General features: G+C 39.8%; 1 protein-coding gene and 1 long non-coding RNA gene across 2 annotated transcripts; one reads left to right on the top strand and one right to left on the bottom strand.

Moving 5' to 3' along the window:
- Positions 1–739: 739 nt before the first annotated feature.
- LOC117668383 (uncharacterized) lies at positions 740–8,863 on the bottom strand. Its single transcript, XR_004592268.3, has 3 exons — positions 8,794–8,863; positions 2,370–2,504; positions 740–1,444 (listed from the first exon to the last, which is right to left on the bottom strand). It is a non-coding gene; the product is annotated as an uncharacterized LOC117668383 (long non-coding RNA).
- Positions 8,678–19,381, top strand: DSCC1 (DNA replication and sister chromatid cohesion 1). Its single transcript, XM_034422235.3, has 9 exons — positions 8,678–8,974; positions 9,824–9,992; positions 11,551–11,685; positions 12,600–12,690; positions 14,759–14,897; positions 16,267–16,319; positions 16,564–16,718; positions 17,404–17,552; positions 18,502–19,381. Exons 1-9 carry the CDS (start codon positions 8,805–8,807, stop codon positions 18,608–18,610), a joined length of 1,170 nt encoding a protein of 389 aa, XP_034278126.2. The 5' UTR covers positions 8,678–8,804; the 3' UTR covers positions 18,611–19,381.
- Positions 19,382–19,534: the final 153 nt, after the last annotated feature.

The following is a 19,534-nucleotide window of genomic DNA, read 5'->3' as shown; positions in this document are numbered from 1 at the left end:
TGAGCCTGGTGAGATTCGAACTTGCAATAATTGCAGGCAGCTGGTGCTAGTTAACAGCACTTTAGTCTGCTGCACCACCAAGGCTCTACTAATGTCTTTGCTATGTTAATGTTTTTTTCTTTCTCCTTGTAACATTAAAGAAGCATTAAATTATCCTTCAAAAGTTACCAAATGTTTTTAAAAATGTAATGTGTCTGATATATATGTAAAAAAAAAAAAGGCTCCCTGGATGAGAAATGAAACACTTCCAAAAAAAACCCCAAGGAAGTCCAGTTGCCTTTGGAAACAGCACCTTTGGGATTTCAGAATGGATCCACCCTGGTTTCTGGAAAGTAAACATAAAGGAGGTATAATGGTATGTGAGAATGACCTTGGAAGAGTGGGCAAAGAGATTCTGCCAAGGGAACAGTCAGATAAACAAGACTGAAGTTGGCCTTGCAGGACATACCAGATGAGAAACACAACCAGATCAGCTTACTTTATTGTAAAGTTACACTGACAGAATCTTGCAAATCTGAAAGTTATGTTTCTCCTCTCCCCCATTTCCTTTACAGGCCCCAGAAAGTAGGGAGGGTCTCTTCTGAGCCTCTTGCTCAGCCCACTATCCAGCTACAGGCTGTCTGTCCCTTATCTGACTGTTCCCTTGGCAATGTCTCTTGACACAGACTGCCAAGGCCATCCCCACCTATTACAGAAGGGAGGAAATGCTTTTCAGATTTGCAAGATTCTGTTACTGTAACCTTATAATAAAGGTAGTTTTATACTCAACAGTTTTGCTTCTTGTCTGGATTACCTCGAAAGCCTGACAATCACTTACCCAGGAGAGGATGTGCTGGGTTTTTTTCTCCTTGGCAAGTTAAGGGTAGGAAGGAGTTGGAAAGAGGCTTTTTTCTATAGCCGTTTTGCCTTTTGAAATCTGCTGCCTTTGGGAATTCATAAGGCCCTACGAGCACTGGAAGGGTAGGAATATAATTTTGAACGTTACTGTCAATTTTTGAAGTACAAGGATTACAGTAAATCAGTAAACAAGAAAACATTTTTTTTTATCTTTTTCAACTGCTTTTCCTTCTGAAGAGCCCACAGCTTCTTACAAAAGAAGCATGAAAATGATCTGGAATGAAACCGTGAAGATTGCTGTCTTGCTGTGTCCATAAAAGGCTTACGGAAATGAAATAAGGTTCATTAAAATAAAGAACAGTCTACAGCTATGTCCTGTAACAGAGTGCTTAGCTACCGTGCAAACGTGTGAATGAATAAAAACCTCACTTGTCATTTGAAGCGAGATTGTGTCTCTCACAGAAGGCAGCTCCCAAGTTGAAGAGTTGCAATCCATCATGGACAAGAATCTGCTTTTAATCATCCCACTGCAAGACTGATCCAACCGCAGGCATCTCTCTCTGAGTTTAGGTGACATTGGGAAGTGGGTCTCATAAAAACCTGAAGCCTGATCAGATGAGAAGCCATCAACCAAAGCACTAGTTCGATCTTTATTGTAAGATTACACTAATAATCTTGCAGGTCTGAAAGTGGTGGGATTCAAATAATTTAACTGGTTCTCTGCCCTAATGACCAGCTAGGTGGGTGTGGCCATGGTGGGCGTGGCCAGGGGGTGTGACAGGCAGCACTTGGCCTCCTGCACCCCCCTGGGAGCAAAAACAGGCTGTGGGGGAGGCACCCCCCGTGCCCCGTTTTGGGCCTAGTAGGCCTCCCTGCAGCCTCCTGGGGGCAAAAACGGGCTGCGGGGGGCCCTCGCCACACTTTAGCATTACTGTATACCCAGGTCCTGGCAAGAAACACTCCACAGGGGACAATGAGTTTGCTTAATGACTGCAGGGATCACCACTGCATAATGGTTGCAAAACTGGACTGGTTACATGGTGACCCACTTTATGACCATCACAACTTATGACTGAAATTACAGGCTTGATTACAGTTGTAAGTTGAGGACTAACTGTAAAAGTCATTCAAGTAGCTTCTCAAATAAGATCCCTCTAATGCCCTTGAAACCAAACAACCAGGGGTGAAATCCAACAGGATCTGGAGAACCAGTAGCGGAAATTTTGAGTAGTTCAGAGAACCGGGAAATATCACCTCTGGCTGGCCCCAGAGTGGGGTGGGAATGGAGATTTTGCAATATCCTTCTCCCAGGAGTGGGGAGGAAATGTGGATTTTGCAGTATCCTTCCCCTGGAGTGGGGTAGGAATGGAGATTTTGCAGTGTCCTTCCCCTGCCACGCCCACCAAGCCACACCACACCCACCAAGCCACGCCCACATAACTGATAGTAAAAAAATTTGGATTTCACCACTGCCAAACAACCATATACAAATCTTATCATTTCTTGTGTTGAATATTGCCCTGTTAACATACACATTGGCCATGATCTTGCATAGGACGGGAGTAAGGCAGAAGACCTTGATCATAGTTAGCTTCCTTCACTCGGTTCCTTGTTTTGTTTGAATCTTGCAGTGTGTTATTATTTTGTGATTCATCTCCTCTTCTGGCCTATAAGCACAAAAACAGGAGATTAGAGTCGCCTAAGCAAAGCTAAGCTTTGACCCTGTTCAAGCCACTCTTGTGTGAGAACAGTCTATGGTAGCAAAAAATCAGAAGGAATTTGTTAGCATCTTTTCTGACACATGTGTCTAGCTGACACATTTTATAAGGTATAGTATAGGCATTTTTGAGCTCTGAAAAAGGACTAAACAAAACCTCCTTTTGCTCAAGCCGCAGAGTAAAGTAAAAATAAATCCTGAAAACTAAAAATAAAAAAAGGAAATAAAGCAAGCCCTCACAAAAGCAACTGGAAGACTGTCAGAGTAGCAGTCAACGTAACAAGCTGTAGCTACAATATTGTTGGTTTAAAGCAGAGGTCTTCAAACTTGGCGGCTTTAAGACAAGTTTGAAGACTTCTGGCTTAAAGGGTGGCTGGTGCTAGATCACTCCATTTTATCCATGGTCCAATACCAGGGAGAAGTGGGTGAAAACTCATGTGCAATGTTCTCTATGTAAATTTCATAGTTTTCTTTACACTAAAATATTTTAGTAGTTGCAAGCAGGTCTGCATAAGATGCTGAGCTACATTGTGGTTTGACTAAGTGGGAAGTCCTACCCTGAAACAAAATTCAAGGCTGTGGTTGAAATAAATGCAGTAATCGCATACCATTGACCTTCTTTGTTTCAAGTTACCTACATTTTTTAGAGTATTATTAGATTTTTACCCCATCTTTATTATCTTATAAGTAACTCAAGGCAAAAACCTACCTCCCCCTATTTTCCTCACAACAATAACCCTGTGAGGTAGATTGGGCTGAGACAGAGTGACCAGTCCAAAGTCGCCCAACTGGCTTTCGTGCCTAAGGTAGGACTAGAACTCACAGACTCCTGGTTTCTAGGCCAGCACCTTAATCATTACACCAAACTGACTTTCTCTAATCAAACATGCTACTCAAACCCAAATGGGGAATTATTAACTCTCCTAGTACAGGTAGTCCTTGACTTAAAACCATTCGTTTACCAACCAAAGTTATATCAGCACTGAAAAAAGGGACTCACAGCTGGCCCTCACACTTGCAACTGTCATAGCACCCCATGGTCATGTAATCAAGATTTGGGAGCTTGGCAACTGGCATCTATTTATGATAATCGCAGCATCCCAGGGTCATGTGACTGCCATTTGTGACCTTCCCAGGAAGCTTCCAATAAGCAAAATCAATCAGGGAAGCTAGATTGTTTAACGACCATGTGTTTCACTCAACACCTGGAATACTACATCCAGTTTTGGTCACCACAGTACAAAAAAAAGATGCTGAGGCTTTGGAAAAAGTGCAAAGAAGAGCAACTAAGATGATTAAAGGCCTGGAGACTAAAACATGAAGAAGGGTTGCAGGAACTGGGTATGGCCAGTCTAGAGAAAAGAAGGATTAGGGGTGACATGATAGCAGTATTCCAGTATTTGCGGGGCTGCCACAAAGAAGAGGGGGTCAGCCTATTTTCCAAAGCATCAGAAGGCAAGACAAGAAACAATGAATGGAGATTAATCAAGGAGAGAAGCAACAAGGAATTAAGGAGAAACTTCCTAACAGTGAGGACAATTAACCAGTGGAACAGGTTGCCTTCAAACGTTGTGTGTGCTTCATCATTGGAGGTTTCTAAGAAGAAACTGGACCGCCACCTATCTGAAATGGTATAGGGTCTCCTGCTTGGGCAGGGGGCTAGACTAGAAGACTTCCAAAGTCCCTTCCAGCTCTATTCTGATTGATTGAAACAACTGTGGCAAAAAAAGTCATCAAATTAGATGTGACTCACTTATCAATTCCATTCCATTAGCAATGGAAATCCTCTTCTCAACAGTGGTTATAAGAGGAGGATTAGCTGTTCTTAATTTATCCTTTTGGCCTCCAGATATAAAGTAAGGAGGGCCATTTTTATTTTATTTTCTAGCATTCTATTTAATAAATCTTAATTTTTCTCCCATTCCACACAGGGTGACTCTAATCCCAAGGGGGACACGCATACTTTTTTTTAATTTACAAGATAAATATTAGCAAAGAAAGGGGACTGGGACTAGTACATATTTTCTGGTTAATGTGGCGTTCTGCTCTTTATATCATCCAAATAGCCTTGATTTTTCCATGAGCTTTCTTGATTAACAACCTCGAGGCAGGGATAGAATTTGCAAATATACACCCTTCTGCATATTTTGTTCTCTTGGACAAGATATCATAACCTCAAGTCCTAAAAGAGGCTGTGACAAAAGGAGAATTGTCAGCACTTTGCAGTTGAAAGTGGTTTTTTTTTTTTTAAAGGCAGTAAAGGCTCCAGAATTATTTTTTAATTGTTAAAAATATTTGTTTCCTCAAGTTGAGAAAAGCAGAACAAATTAAAGAGGTTTTCCAGTTCTTTTTTTCCATTCTTCTCTAATGAGAAGAGTTCCTTTTTTCAGTCTTATCTAAAAGTTCCCAGGCTTAATTGCTTGGGATAGGATAACTTGTTAGAAGCAAAATATAACTGTCAACGCAGTGTTTCAAATTCTAGATACAATTTGTGCATTTTAAACTATGATAGTAAGATCATAACCTCACAAATTGTTTCCTCTTTCCTGATAGTATTCATTTACTTGAGAATACTATTTTTTTAAATAAAAATAGGATTGACATATGTGCAACTCTAACCATATTCATCTCTATCTCCCCACTGAAGTATAAGTCTGAGTTTAGACCTTGCATGATTCATTAACGATAGTTAATTATCATGTTTTATTTGATTCATTTGTGGGGATTTCCACAGTACACTGAACTATAAACTAATCATATGTTCCACTTTCTACAACACACTAGACTAAAACAGAGTTGGCCAGATTGTAGCTCAGCATGTTGAGCAAAACAAGGATATTTGTTTACTATTTGTAGTTAAGCCCATTATGCCAAACACTGCCCATATGTTGTACTTTGAAGAATGCACCAGTTATTAAACATCCTGGAATTACTTCAACAATACAAAAACAGCCAGCAGCTGGAGAACAGGAAGCCAGAGCAATGCAACTGAAATCTTTTACCTTCAATTATCTTCTACAGGTAGTCCTCAATGTATGACCACAATTGAGCCCAAAATTTATGTTGATTAGTGAGAAATTTGTTAAGTGAATTTTGCCCCATTTTACGACTTTTGTCACGTTTGTTAAATGAATCGCTGCAGTTGTTAGTCACACAGTTCCACATGACCCCGGGATGCTGCGACCGTCATAAATATGAACTAGTTGTCAAGCATCAGAATGTAAGTCATGTGACCATGGTGATGCAGCAATAGTCATAAGTGTGGAAATTGGTCATGTCACTTTTTTCACTGCTGTTGTAACTTTGAATAGTCACTAAATGAATCAAGGACTACCTGTAATTTCATTAGGGCTATCAGATTTAGGCTGCAAAATTCAAGATTACTATTAGGTGTCAGGAAACATTCTTTGTGAGAAAACACTCAGAAAACACTCACTCTTTGCTTTTCTCTAAGCGATCATCCTGATTTCTGCAGCTTGGAAAGTACATCCATATTTTCATTATAGTATTTTCTGACCCAGCAAAGTTATTCATGTGTTATAGCAGCCTGCCCCCATGTGGTATTCTGGAACATAGAATTAAATAGAGGAATGTAAAATAATTGCATTATAATGGGGGTGGCTGAACAGTCAAGGAGCTGCATCCTTAAACCAGGACTTGGGAGTCCATGCCCGGCAGATATTCAGCTGGACTACAACATAGAACATAGAATAACATAGTTGGAAGGGACCTTGGAGGTCTTCTAGTCCAACTCCCTGATCAAGCAGGGGATCCTATGGCATTTCAGACAAATGGCTGTCCAGTCTCTTTTTGAAGGCCTCCAGTGATGGAGCACCCACTTCTGAAGGCAAGTTGTTCCACTGGTTAATTGCTCTCACTTTTTTCTTCAAAAAAGGGGAAAAAAACAGACCAGGAAACTACAGACCAATCAACATAACATCAATACCCGGGAACAAGTCCCAGCATCCCCCTCTCACTGGTTCAGTTGCTTGGAAATTATTCACCCATTCAATTAGTTTTCCCACCATTGCCTTAAAAACATTTGGAAGGATTAGGAATCCTTTTACAAAGGAAGGGATCCTTTGTAAAATGTGGGAAGAAATTCCGCTAAAAGGAATTTTATCTGCAATGAGGACTATATGGAATACATTTGGTAGGATTAAATAATTGTAATCCCAATTTTTCACAAAGCATAGATTATTGCAATACTAATCAATAAATCTTTGCTCTTTTATATTTGTGCATTTTGAGGGAAACCATCTGAATAACTTGGGAAACCTTGTGGTTCCTGTATGTTATTCAAATAGCCCTCCTTTTGGTATTACTGCATTCAAAGTTAATCTAAGTCTTTATTTGAAGATAACCAGATGAGGTTGGCTTTTCCAGGGTTTAGATCCTGATAAGCATGAGACCTGTAATTTTTCATTAGGGATGGACTATTATTTTTTAAAAGACCCCAATTAAAAATTATTTGGCTGCTAAGTCAGAAATTAACTCTTTTAAAATAATGCTCTTGATACTTATATAGTAACTGGATTTAATTGCAGCTTTTAAATGTAAATCTAATGAAATATTGAAAATTCTTATGCAACAAATTTGGTTCTCTTTCATTCGATGCTTGTAAAAAACCTGTTTATTATGGGTTCTGGCCATCTTATTTTTTCTTTCTCAAAAATACCAAAAAATGCAACAATGAAGCATTACATTAGGTATACCAGAGTTAAAAAGGACCTTGGAGGTCATCTAGTCCAAGGGTGTCAAACTGGTGGCCTGCAGGCCTGATGCATCATGTGCAGGTCACACCCACCCCAGCTCCACGAAGGGGAAAAAGTCATGAAACATCACATGACAGCAATGTGCTGCATAGTTTGACACCCACGATCTAGCCCAAGCAGGGACCCTACTCCTCTGGGAGGTTTCAAAGTATTTCTAGCAGGACTACCAGATTCTGTAACAGCTTTGTTCCCTATGCCTCCATCCGGCAGACTCGCAAGATTCGTTTCTCTCGTCATGTACATTTATACAGCTGAACTAGACTGTGTTGTTTCTCTGTGTCATATAACATGTGGGTACATACATAACTTTGTATTTTTTAAAAATTTTGTCATGTTCATGTTTTGTATAGTGGAGGCGGTAACCTTTTGAGAGATGTATTCAACAAAATTTCATTTTAATATATGCAGATTAGCATACATTAGAAGTTCCTATTCTATTCCTATTCCTATTCCATTCCATTCTTCCATTCCATTCCTTTTCTATTCCTATTCCATTCTATTCCTATTCTATTCTAATTACGTTGTCTCCTTGATTATTTTCCATCCATTGCTTCTACCATCGGGCAGAAGACATCGAAGCATAGCCAGCTGGACAAACAGGTTTAAAAACAGCTTCTACCCATGGACTGTCACACTCTTAAAACACAATCACAATCACTCCATGTACATACAGAAACGTATGACTAGACTCCCCACCCATTACTTGCATAGGGATTATTCTCTATACTATTTATGTTTTGTATTTTGTTATGGATTGCACCAGGGAGGCTAAACCAATTTTGTTGTATGTATTATGTACAATGACAATAAAGTCATACTATACTATTACTATTACATACTATACTATACTATACTATACTATACTATACTATACTATACTATACTATACTATACTATACTATACATCAGAGGTCTTCAAACTTGGCAGCTTTAAGACTTGTGAGCTTCAACTTCCAGAATTCTCCAGGCAGTACAGCTGGCTGGAGAATTCTGGAAGTTGAAGCCCACAAGTCTTAAAGCTGCCACGTTTGAAGACCTCTGCTATACTATACTATTCTTGTCCTGCCTTCAGGTGCTTTGTAAAAATAGGTTGACTCCCTCTTCTTTGTGGCAGCCCCTCAAATATTGAAAGGCTGCTATCATGTCGCCCCTAGTACTCCTTTTCATTAAATTTAAGACGTATCCAATTCCCTCAACGGTTCTTCCTATGTTCTGGCCTCTAGCCCTCTGATGATCCTTCTGGCTCTTCTCAGAGTCTCAACGTCCGTTTTTGTGGGTGGATTAAGCTCCGCCTCCTCCCTTTCGGATTGGGCGCCTAAGCAGCGTAAACCCCGCCCCCTCCGCATCAAGGTGCCGACGTGAGTTTTGGCGCGCTTTCGGAAGAGGCCGTTGTCTTTCTTCTCCGTCTTTGCCGTTCCTGTCAGAGACGCCCGTTGGACTCCCGAGGAGCGAAAGCCCGCCCACCCCCCACGAGGATGCGAAGCCGCGAGGAGGTCGATGCGACGCTGGAGGTCGCTAAACTAAACCCATCGGAACTGCTTCCGACGGTGCAGTGCCTCAGTTTCAGTCCGCGGATCGATGCCGGCGATTACTGTCTTCTGCAACTGGAGCCGGAGTTGTGTCACGAGTTGGAGGAGGGGCGAAGGTACGCGCATGCTCGGCAAGGCCACCCTGGCGGTAGAGCGTGCGGCTGGCTTTAAAAAAAAAAAAAAATCTGGCGACTCTACAGCGACCCCTAGCGCCTGGGAGGATCAGCTGATTTAATTCAAGAAGGGAATTGCATTGGCCGTCTCTGCATGCTCCAGATGGGTTAGAGCTGGGGTCTCCATTGGCAACTTTAAGACTTGTGGACTTCAACTTCCAGAATTCCTCAGCCAGCTTTCCTTTGCTGGCTGAGGAATTCTGGGAGTTGAAGTCCACAAGTCTTAAAGTTGCCAAGTTTGGAAACCCCTGGGTTAGAGTTAGACCAGTGTGGCGCAAATTTGGGGAATTCTGGGAGTTGAAGTCCATGCATCTTAAATTTGCCAAGTTTGAGAAACTCTGTATTAGACTGTCTCAAAGGTGCTTCCCCCCACCCCCCCCAAGAGACAACTGGACAACTGGTTTCTCTTTGAAGACGTTTTGCTTCTCATCCAAGAAGCTTCTTCAGTTCTGACTGTAGATTGCAGTTAGAGCTGAAGAAGCTTCTTGGATGAGAAGCGAAACGTCTTCAAAGAAAAACCAGAAAGTCCAGTTGCCTCTTGGGAGGAAAAAAAAAGCACATTTGGGACAACCATGACCTGGATGACTGAGAATTTCCGTAGACACTGCATTAGACTAAAGTTCAGCCTGTATTTTTTCCTTGACAATGTCACTGGAATACCGGGAGGAATTGGACTGTATGTTTTCAGATGTATCAGCCTCCAATCTTTATTTATTGTTACATATTTTTAAACCTTTTAGTCAACACGTTGTAGTTTGAACCTGGCTTATGTGCGTTTGTTTGATCCTGCAGCCTGGTGTTCCGTGGAGAGAAAAATGAACATGCTGTGATATGCAGTAAGGATAAGACTTACGACATGAAAATAGCAGATACTTCCAATATGTTGCTTTTTATTCCTTCCGGTGAAACGCCAGAGCAGCTTCGTGCAGACAAGGCTACCTCTAATATACTCCACCCTGAGGTATTGTGTGCCTGAAGATTCTCCAGAGCAAGTTAAGATTTTTTGAAAAGTCATTCTCCTCCTTTTTAAAAAATAAATAAATCACATTTAATCCTCTTCCAAAGATGCCCCAAAGGTGCTTTTTCAGGAGGCAACTGGACTTTCTCGTTTTTTCTTTTGAAGACGTTTCACTTCTCATCCAAGAAGCTTCTTCAGCTCTGATAGGATGAGGGGAATGGAAGGATTTATATTCTTCAGGACTACAGGAACGAGAGTGCTACTCAGCTGACCCTGAGGACACAGATAAACCTCCAAGTGCTTCAACGACCCTCTAGAAGGATGCAGATTACCAGCTGTCTGCAAGGAATATAAATCCTTCCATTCTCCACTATCCTTTCAGAGCTGAAGAAGCTTCTTGGATGAGAAGTGAAACGTCTTCAAAAGAAAAAACAAGAAAACCCAGTTGCCTCCTGAAAAAGCACCTTTGGGACAACCATGACTTGGATGACTGAGAATCTCTACAGACCTTTTCCAAAGAGTTCAGATTTGTGGATGTGAGAGAACTCTAGTTTATCCAGTGAATTAAGTAAGAGCATTTTGTGGCCGAGAGATACAATAAATATTTTACTACTTAGACATATAGTGTATAGGATAATTATTTAAAATAGGCATATCTATGAGTGGGATCTTGGGTTTGAGGGCATATAACAGCTGATTAAATATGGGACTCAGTTATTTCTTGGAGGACTTAACATTATCCTTGGTTTAGCAGGAATGTGATATTTGATAGAATGATGGGCAAATGACTGAACCAGATGAAATAGCCTTTTTTCCTGGTATGGGTCCATGATTCTGTGGTTATAGCAGTTATTTCTCCAAGAAAGTGCAATAAAATAAGTTAAATCTCTCCAAATGCCACTGGTTTAAATAGTAAAATTCTAGCACAGACACAAACATAATTTTTCCCTGCTTGTGGCCGTCACACATTTTGGATGCACTTAGAAAAAGCAAGGTACAGATTGCTTGATTGCTTGTTCTGTTTCTTCTCAATTAATAGACTCTGGCATGCATTGGTATTTAAGACAGTAGCTAAGGAGAAATAAAAGCAAAATTTTGTTTAAAAAATTTGGGGGTGGGTGGGAAGAGATGTGTTGTACTTTAGATATGGTTGGATTGCTACTCACTATATCCAGGGATAATATGATGTCCAAAATATCTGAAAGGCCACAGTGACAATTGAATCTTCTTATGTTAAAAGAGCCAGATGAGTTAAATGGAAGTGGAGCAAATATACCCAAAGGGCTGAAGTACTAAAGCAATTTTTCTCAACCATGGCAGCTTGAAGATGTGTGGGCATCAACTCCAGTGTTCTGGCTGGGGAATTCTGGGAGTTGAAGTCCACACATCTTCAAGCTGCTAAAATTGAGAAACACAGTTCACGAAGACAGTCATTTAACATGCCAAACTTAGGGGTGTTATGCTGTGTTCATTCTCTGCTGCTGCTGATTGATGCAGTTATATCTGCAACTGCCAACTTTACAGATTAATCCGGCAGTTCCCATGACAGTTCTTGTTGTAGATTGCAGGCTTCACCAATCATTTTTGGGAACTAAAAAGATGCCGACCTAAATTGAAGAAACTCAAGAAACTTCTATTGGAAAATCCTTATGAAGGTCCAGATTGTGAAAAAGAGAGAATTGACACAAACGCAAAGGTAATAATTATATAAAGTAATGATGGATACATAAATGGATGGAAAAGTTCTCATGTCCCAAAGCAAGATAGAGTTTTTCATAAAGAGACATAAACTCTGTGCAAGAATAAAAATTAAGCAAGGCCGTGAATTGCAATTAGAGAGTACTAAGCCATATTAAATTCCCAGGAACATATGTTTGTAATTTCCCCATATGGCCCATTATAAAGAGAGAATGTTAGCCATATGTTCATGTATTAATTACCTAAATCTTTCAGCTTGATGTGTAGGGTAAATAAAACTTCCTACTCACAAATATATTCTACTCTGTTATGGGCTGAGATATTCATTATCAGTGATGTAATATTTTTCCTTCAGCAGTTTCCCAAGTGCATAACTTATTATTTAATTTATTTATTAAATTTATATGCTGTCCATCTCACTATTCAAGCGACTCTGGACAACTTACAATTTCCCTCCTTCCAAAACAAAGTGAACAAAAATTGACTCCATCTCTTTTGTGCTTTTAAAATCCAATAAGACTAAACATTTTTATTTCCCCCTCTTTTTTTTTTTTTTTTGCATGTTGGTGCTGTTTTAAGTGGCAAAGCGGGTAGCCCTTGATTCATCTGTTAAAAGTCCTGAAATAGCCTTCCAGCGCAGGTCTCAGCATATGGCAGAATTTCTGATTCAGTCCTTAACCCAATAAAATTTCAGATTCTTGAAATAAATGTAGCTTGAAATAAATGTAGGTTTATGAAAGTCTCATTCAGCATCCAACTTTATACTACCTTGTGAAAGCTGTGAAAATAAAATACTCGTAATTAAATACACAAATGCAGTTTTAAACTTTTATTTATAAAGCAATTCCAAGGCACTCCGCATTCAGCATTCAGACATAAGGAAGACATGTATGTTTTGTTTCCTTTCTGTAGTATACAACAGAAGACTTCTTGGATTTGGTCCAAGCAAGTGAGGAAGAAATAATGCATCAACTGAAGGTTTTGAAAGCATGCCAAGTTCAAGGTAGTTATATCTACAACATGGGGCTAGATCCTGTTTTATATGTTTCTTGGAATTCCTTATTTAAACAGAAAATTGCTTACTTCTACTGCAACGGTCCCCAACCTTTGCAGCTTGGCAGCTGGGTGGGGGGGCGGTAGGACCGGGCCATGTGAACAGAGGGGTGGTGCACACAAATGTAAACACACACAGCTCAACTTGCGTGGGTGAGGGGCTGACACAGCTCATGCAGCCCAGTTTGCAAATAGACGCTGCCCGGGGATTGGGGAACCTTGTTCTACTGTGTTTTACTATAATACAGAATATATTTGTGAGCCTTTGAGTCAGTGTAATATAGAATAATGAGTATGTCAGGGTTCCAAGTAACAGACCCAATGCAATCAAACCTCTGAGGCCTAGGTGTTCCTCAAAAGTACAGATTTATGAGGCATGTCATATTGGCACATCTGGTGCCATGGTTTCCCCCACCCAAATTAAAAGTCAAAGTTCTTTCCCCCAGTCCACATGTCCATCACATGGTCCAATCCGGTCACAGCCCCAAGCCCAGTTGGTTCCAGTCCACGCCTCCCCAGCACCTGGTGAGAATGCCCTTGGTTCCCAGGAGAAATAATTTTATTTTGGCTACAAGTCCCCAGCTATCTCTACTGCCCCCCGCCTCCCGTTCCCACAGCTCCAAACTGGATAGCTGTGGCAGCCCTGAAGATGCTCCAAAATGGCTTCAGGGTTGACAGGCTGACCTCCCTCAGGTGAGAAGGACCTCCTGCAAAAGAAGAAAATCGAGGGGAGTTAATCTACTTTATCGTCCCCTCCCCCTCCCCCCCCCAGTGGTTCCATGGGCTTCTGAGGGTAGTTGTCATGAAACCGTTTGGCCAGTCTGTCAGCCTTTATATCCCAACTCTTGACTCACATAGCCTGGGTATCCCTTCCAGTGAACAAGATATTTGTAAGTGACCCCAGTGCAAGCAGGAGTCTAAAATCTTTTTCACGTCATAATGGTAAACAGGAGGGGAAGTGATGGGTCCTTGGTGCTCTCTGAGCTTCGTTGTTTTCTTGCAGATGTTTTATTACCCAAACCAGGTGACATCATCAGTGCTAGTGATGATACAGAGCCGAGGTGGCGCAGTGGTTAGAGTGTAGTACTACAGGCTACTTCAGCTGACTGCCAGATGACTGCAATTTGGCAATCTCACCAGGTTCCAGGTTGACTCAGCCTCCCATCCTTCCGAGGTGGGTAAAATGAGGAGCCAGATTGTTGGGGGCAATAGGCTGACTCTGTAAACCGCTTAGAGAGGGCTGTAAAAGCACTATGAAGCGGTATATATAAGTCTATGTGCTATTTTTTATTTATTTTTATTTTTTTGCTTTAATTTATATGCTGCCCTTCTCCGGAGACTCAGGGCGGCTTACAATGCGTTAAGCAATAGCCTTATTGCTATTGCTATGATGTTACCTAGTTTGGGTAATGAAACCCAAGAAAACAACCAAGCTCAGAAAGCACCAAGGACCCCCTCCCCTCCCCTCCAGTTTACTTTTGACGCTTTATATTGAACTACATATTGTATGCATATTGAACTGAACTGGATATTCTGCCTAATGTACAGTTATGTAACTAGGTAACCAGAATGTAGAACATAGCTATGCAGATAGTTGAATTGTACTCTTCAGTGGAGGAGATATTTGTATGTGTATGAGCACGCATGCGTTTGAATCAATTTTGACTCCTGGCAGTTGTCTGAACTAGTCCCTACAGTTTTCTTGGCAAGATTTCTCAGAAGTGGTTTGCCATTGTCTCTTTCCTAGGGCTGAGAGAGAGTTACTGGCACAAGGTCACCCAGCTGCCTTCATGCCTAAAATGGAACTAGAATTCAGAGCCTCCTGGTTTCTAACCTGATGCATTAACCACTACTAGACCAAACTGTCTCTTCTTCAATTGAGTGTGAAGGGAGAAAATAACTAGGCTGGCATCATGACCATTATACAGATAAAAGAGTAGGAAAAAGATCAACAATGGAGTTGAGGTTTTTATAAAGGATTTTATAGAATATACGCTAATGCCCTTCTCTGCTTGCAGGATACTGGAGGATTCTAGACTTTGACTATGAGATGAAACTGTTGAATCACGTGACCCAACTAATATATTCAGAGTCCTGGTTATTCAATAAAGTCCCTTTAAGCATATGTGTTCAAGAACTTGGACCTCTAGAACCCAAGTAAGTTATTTTATTTATGTGTACCTTGTTCTAAAAGAATAAGGCTCACCCCATTGTTGTGAAAAGTTTCTGTTTCAATTATTATATGTTGTTTACAAAATGCCTGGTTTCAGATTTAAAGTCAAAGGAGATAAGGCTGGATTCATCTGCCAAATATTTCCTTAATATGGTTTATTTACTAAATTAGGTGCAATTACAAGTTTATAAAATGCACTAAAATAAAAACCATGTTTTACAATCCATAATGGTTGGATTACACGATGAGCTAAATTACAGCCAAAAAAAGGACATCATGTTTATTGTGTGATGAGTGAATCTAATCTGACATGAATTTAGAATTCATACCAATCTTTTTTTCATGGCAGATAAACTGCACCTTTAATTGAAACAGTTACTAAACAAGACAATCATTAAGTGAGGCCTACCAGATCAGTTTGGTCTTTACTTGATGGAACCCAGTCTTGATGCATTGAGTAGCCTTTCTCAGCAGGACCCCCATATGTGATGAATCATTGCTCTTTTGGCTGAGAATTCTGTGAGTTTTAATCCCAAGACATGTAGTAGTTCGAGAGGGATGCTCTAGGAAAGCAGCCCCCAACCTTTTGGGCACCAGGAACCGGTTACATGGAGAGAGGTTTTTCTGCGGACCGGAGGGGACGTGGTTTCAGATGCTGACTGCATTCTGCGGATGAGGCTTTGCTTGTTTGCGTGGACCAGTTTCTGGCATGCCGTGGACCAGTGCCGGTCCTTGAACCGGAGATTGGGTAACCGAGCTCTAGTGCAATGGTCCACAACTTTTCTGGCTTGGCCTGGTGTGTGTGTGTGGGGGGGGGAAGAGGATAGCTCCTTGTGAGTGGCAGGCGGGCACTAGCATACGCAGCTCCATTTGTGCAACCAGCAGATGGGTGGGTGCACCTGCCACTTGCGTGAAAGGAGCTTTGTGCGTGAGTGCCAGTGGCTGCTGCTCGCACAAGGGGAGCTACACGCACAAGTGCAAGACGGCTACCGCTCATTCGAGGGAAGCTTTGCGAGGGGAGCTACACGCATGTGCTCACCTGCCACCTGCACAGCCTGTTATGAACAGACTGCTCCTGGGGGTTGGGGACCCCTGCTCTAGTGAAATGGGGGGAAAACAGTTGTCAAGTTACCTTTGATGCAAGGGAGTGCATTAGTCTTCAACATTCCTTACAAACAACTTCTAAATGGTATTATATAAGTGCAGTTAAATATTTATCATGCATTCAAAGAAAATGTGGTAATAAATAATGTAAGGATAACCCTGGCTGACTACCAGTAGTTCTAAATCAAATTCTGTAGAGAACTGGCTTTATTATACTTTATACTGAAATTAGGCACACTTCTGTTTCAGAGAAATGATAGAACACATTCTGGAAAGTTATGGGAAAAAATACACGGATAAAGGTAGGTTGCCTTCATAACTGCTTATTTTTAATAATGAAGATGATAAGCCTGGTTTGAATATTCATTAGATCATAACGGCAGGATAAAATTGAACGAATGAATACAGATTCAATTGAATTAATTCTGGTGATCTTGCTGAATGCAATATTATTTGGAGGTTGATGGAAGTTTTTTTTAAAAGATATGTTTAAGTGCATGCATCATCTTCCTTAATTATTTCTGATTTTTTAATGCTCCTTACCAGATAAGGCTTACTTTGAAATGAATGAAGAGAAGGTGTGTAGAGCAATTGCACAAATGCTCTTACAAAATGCTGTTAAATTCAACCTCTCGGAATTTCAAGAAGTGTGGCAGCAGAGTGTCCCTGAAGGCATGACAACTCAGCTGGATCAGTTAAAGGTAATGTGATATGAGAAGTGCCACTTCCATAAATGTGCTCAATCTGGAGCATAAATTTGAAAATCCACAAGGAATCCCTATCAGGTTAGAACTTCTGGGGAGGAAAATCCCAGTCACGTTTCCCTTAAAACTGACTGGATGCTCTCAAGTCATTTGCATCTTTTAGCCTAAAGTACATCGTGAGGTTGATGTAAGGCTGAAACTTTAAGAAAGTTCTCTCATTAAAAGAAAGAACAATACATAACCATAGAAACATGTGCATTTTAAAATATTTATTAAGTTAATATTTTGGACTGTTGCCTTCTTGCAGAAGATACAGGACAATTAAAACTCGGACCACATGTTTTCTGAATAGTTTTTATCCCAGAGCTATAATTGCACTCAACAATGAACTAAAGGGCCACCATCAGTGAGCTGTTGGACAGCATTACTTGGTCTGTTGTATGGATGTTTGGGGTGGTTTAGGGGTGGGAAATTTGTGGTGGGTGGTGGTGTGTTTGGGGATTGTTATGTGTGTTGGACCTGGTCTTTGGGTGCTAAGTGAATTTCGTCGTATGGTTATGCTGTGTATACACGTACAATGCCAATAAAGTTGTTGTTATTACTATTATTACTACTACTATTATTTTAAACCCCCAATAAACGTTTCCTGGACATATTCCAATTTTGATTTTATTTATTCAAGGGGTTGGCTCTTGTGGATAGATCCTCTAGACCAGAGATTATTTTCCTGCTGAATGTTGAAGATTTACCGGAAGATGATAATGAAAGATTTAAACGCTTGTTCTCCATTCGGGAGAAGTGGACAGAAGCTGATATAGCTCCATATATAGGGTAAGTAGTATAACAGCAATCCTACAGCAGTTCAAAAGCCATTTTATGTTTTCTGAATTTGGCAGCTACTCAAACACATCTAATTCTTGCTTTTGTTCACTATTAGAACTGAGGTATTTTTAGCCCATTGCAAGTATCTTTCTGTTAACCAATGGCTTCCTCATTTCCTTTTGTATTCTTTCTTGCAATCATTGCACATTATTTCCAATTTTCCTCTAAATCAAGATTGTATGCTACTGCAAGTTGACACTGTGTACAGGTAGTCCTCGACTTAAAACAGTTCATTTAGTGACTGTTCAAAGTTACAATGGCATTGAAAAAAACTGACTTATGACCATTTTTCACACTTACGACCTTTGTAGCATTCCCCATGATCATGTGATCAAAATTCAGATGCTTGGCAAATGGTTCATAATAATAATAATAATAATAATAATAATAATAATAATAATAATAATAATAATAATAATAATTTTATTTCTATACCACCCTTCTCCCGAAGGACTCAGGGCGGTGTACAGCCAATTTAAAAACACAAGACACAACAATGATTAAAAATTAAAATAATTAAATAGATTTGGCCGGTTTAAAACCCCAAAAATTTAAAATACCCCAATTATTATTATGTCAGTTGCTGTGTCCCAAGATCATGTGATCACCTTTTGGAACCTTTTGACCAGCAAAATCAATGGGGAAACCAGATTCACTTAACAACCATGTTACCAACTTATCAACTGCAGTGATTCACTTAACAGCTGTGGCAAGAAAGGTCGTAAAATGGGGCAAAATTCACTTAACAACATAAATTTTGGGCTCTATTGTCATAATTTGAGGATTACCTGTATTGAAATACAGTGTGTTATTGATGATTTTGTAATTTGCCGTAGAATATTGAAATTGTTAAAATGGTTTTGGAAATTACATTTTAAAAAACCCTTCTATTTTACAGGGATTTATGCTCAGAGAAGCAAACGATTGGCACACTTCTAACGAAATACGCTCGTTCTTCAATGCAGAATGGACTCAAAGTTTATAATTCAAGAAGACCCGTTTCATAAGAATTATTTCAACTAAGTAGGGGTTGAAAATATTCTAAAGACTCTCAACTGGTAGATCATTTTTTTGTGGTTTTGCCACATAGTTTAAGGCCCACAATTTTCTGTGTGGCACCTAATAATATTAGGAGTTCTTGAGAGTTCTTTACTGTTGAAACTGATATTTCTAGAAAAAATGTAAATAGCAATATGACTATTTCATTCAACTCCTTTCTGTATTTTGTTTAAATTAAATCTATATTAAAATTTTAAAAATTGTATAAGTTAAATCACATTGTAAAGAAGATCAGTTTAAGATAGATAAAGGATGGTTTTCTTTAATCTTTCCTTTATATTAACTAACCTTTCAACATTTTCTTGGAAGAACTAAATTAGTCTATCTGGACGCTATTTTGTTTATAGTTTACAGAATTTCCAGACACTCCAGCTGATATTCTGATATTTATAGTTCAACATAGTTGGAGCATATCTTTGCCTTTGCTTTATTTCCTTTTCTGAAATCAAATTTTATAATGTGAGCTTTTTGTTTTTTGTTTGCTTTTCTTTCTGAAGAGTCTTACTCTTAAGCAAATTAGATAAAATGATAAATAAACCTGAGTCAGTGATAATAATTGCTACCTGAAATCATCAGATTTGTAGGTAGTGTTCTACTGAATATTAGTGGCTTGGATACATGTTGCCTTGCCTGTGAACATTTCGGAGGTTATCTGGCTGTTAACTTTGGAATCAATGTATTGAATTTGTCTTTATCATAAATCAGAGCTGAACTGAAAATACACATGAACAAGACTGCTTCTCTTTGATAACAAAGGGACAATGAATTCCCTGACTCTAGGATGTCTGCTGTCGGTTTCCAATTTCTTGGTAAATAAAACCAAAATATTATTAAAAGTTTAAAGAAAAAAAAAAGCACCTTTGGGACGACCA

Source organism: Pantherophis guttatus, chromosome 3 (genome assembly GCF_059756535.1).
Source record: "Pantherophis guttatus breed Tessera chromosome 3, ASM5975653v1, whole genome shotgun sequence".
NCBI lineage: Eukaryota > Metazoa > Chordata > Lepidosauria > Squamata > Colubridae > Pantherophis > Pantherophis guttatus.
This window is presented reverse-complemented; position numbering and strand designations above follow the sequence as displayed.

Bases quoted from the DNA above. Each gene is read 5' to 3' on its own strand.
- DSCC1 (XM_034422235.3), top strand. From the start codon at position 8,805: ATGCGAAGCCGCGAGGAGGTCGATGCGACGCTGGAGGTCGCTAAACTA. The intron at 12,691-14,758 runs GTAGTTATATCT...CTCTGCTTGCAG, and splicing joins GAAAGCATGCCAAGTTCAAG to GATACTGGAGGATTCTAGAC. The intron at 14,898-16,266 runs GTAAGTTATTTT...CTTCTGTTTCAG, and splicing joins CTTGGACCTCTAGAACCCAA to AGAAATGATAGAACACATTC.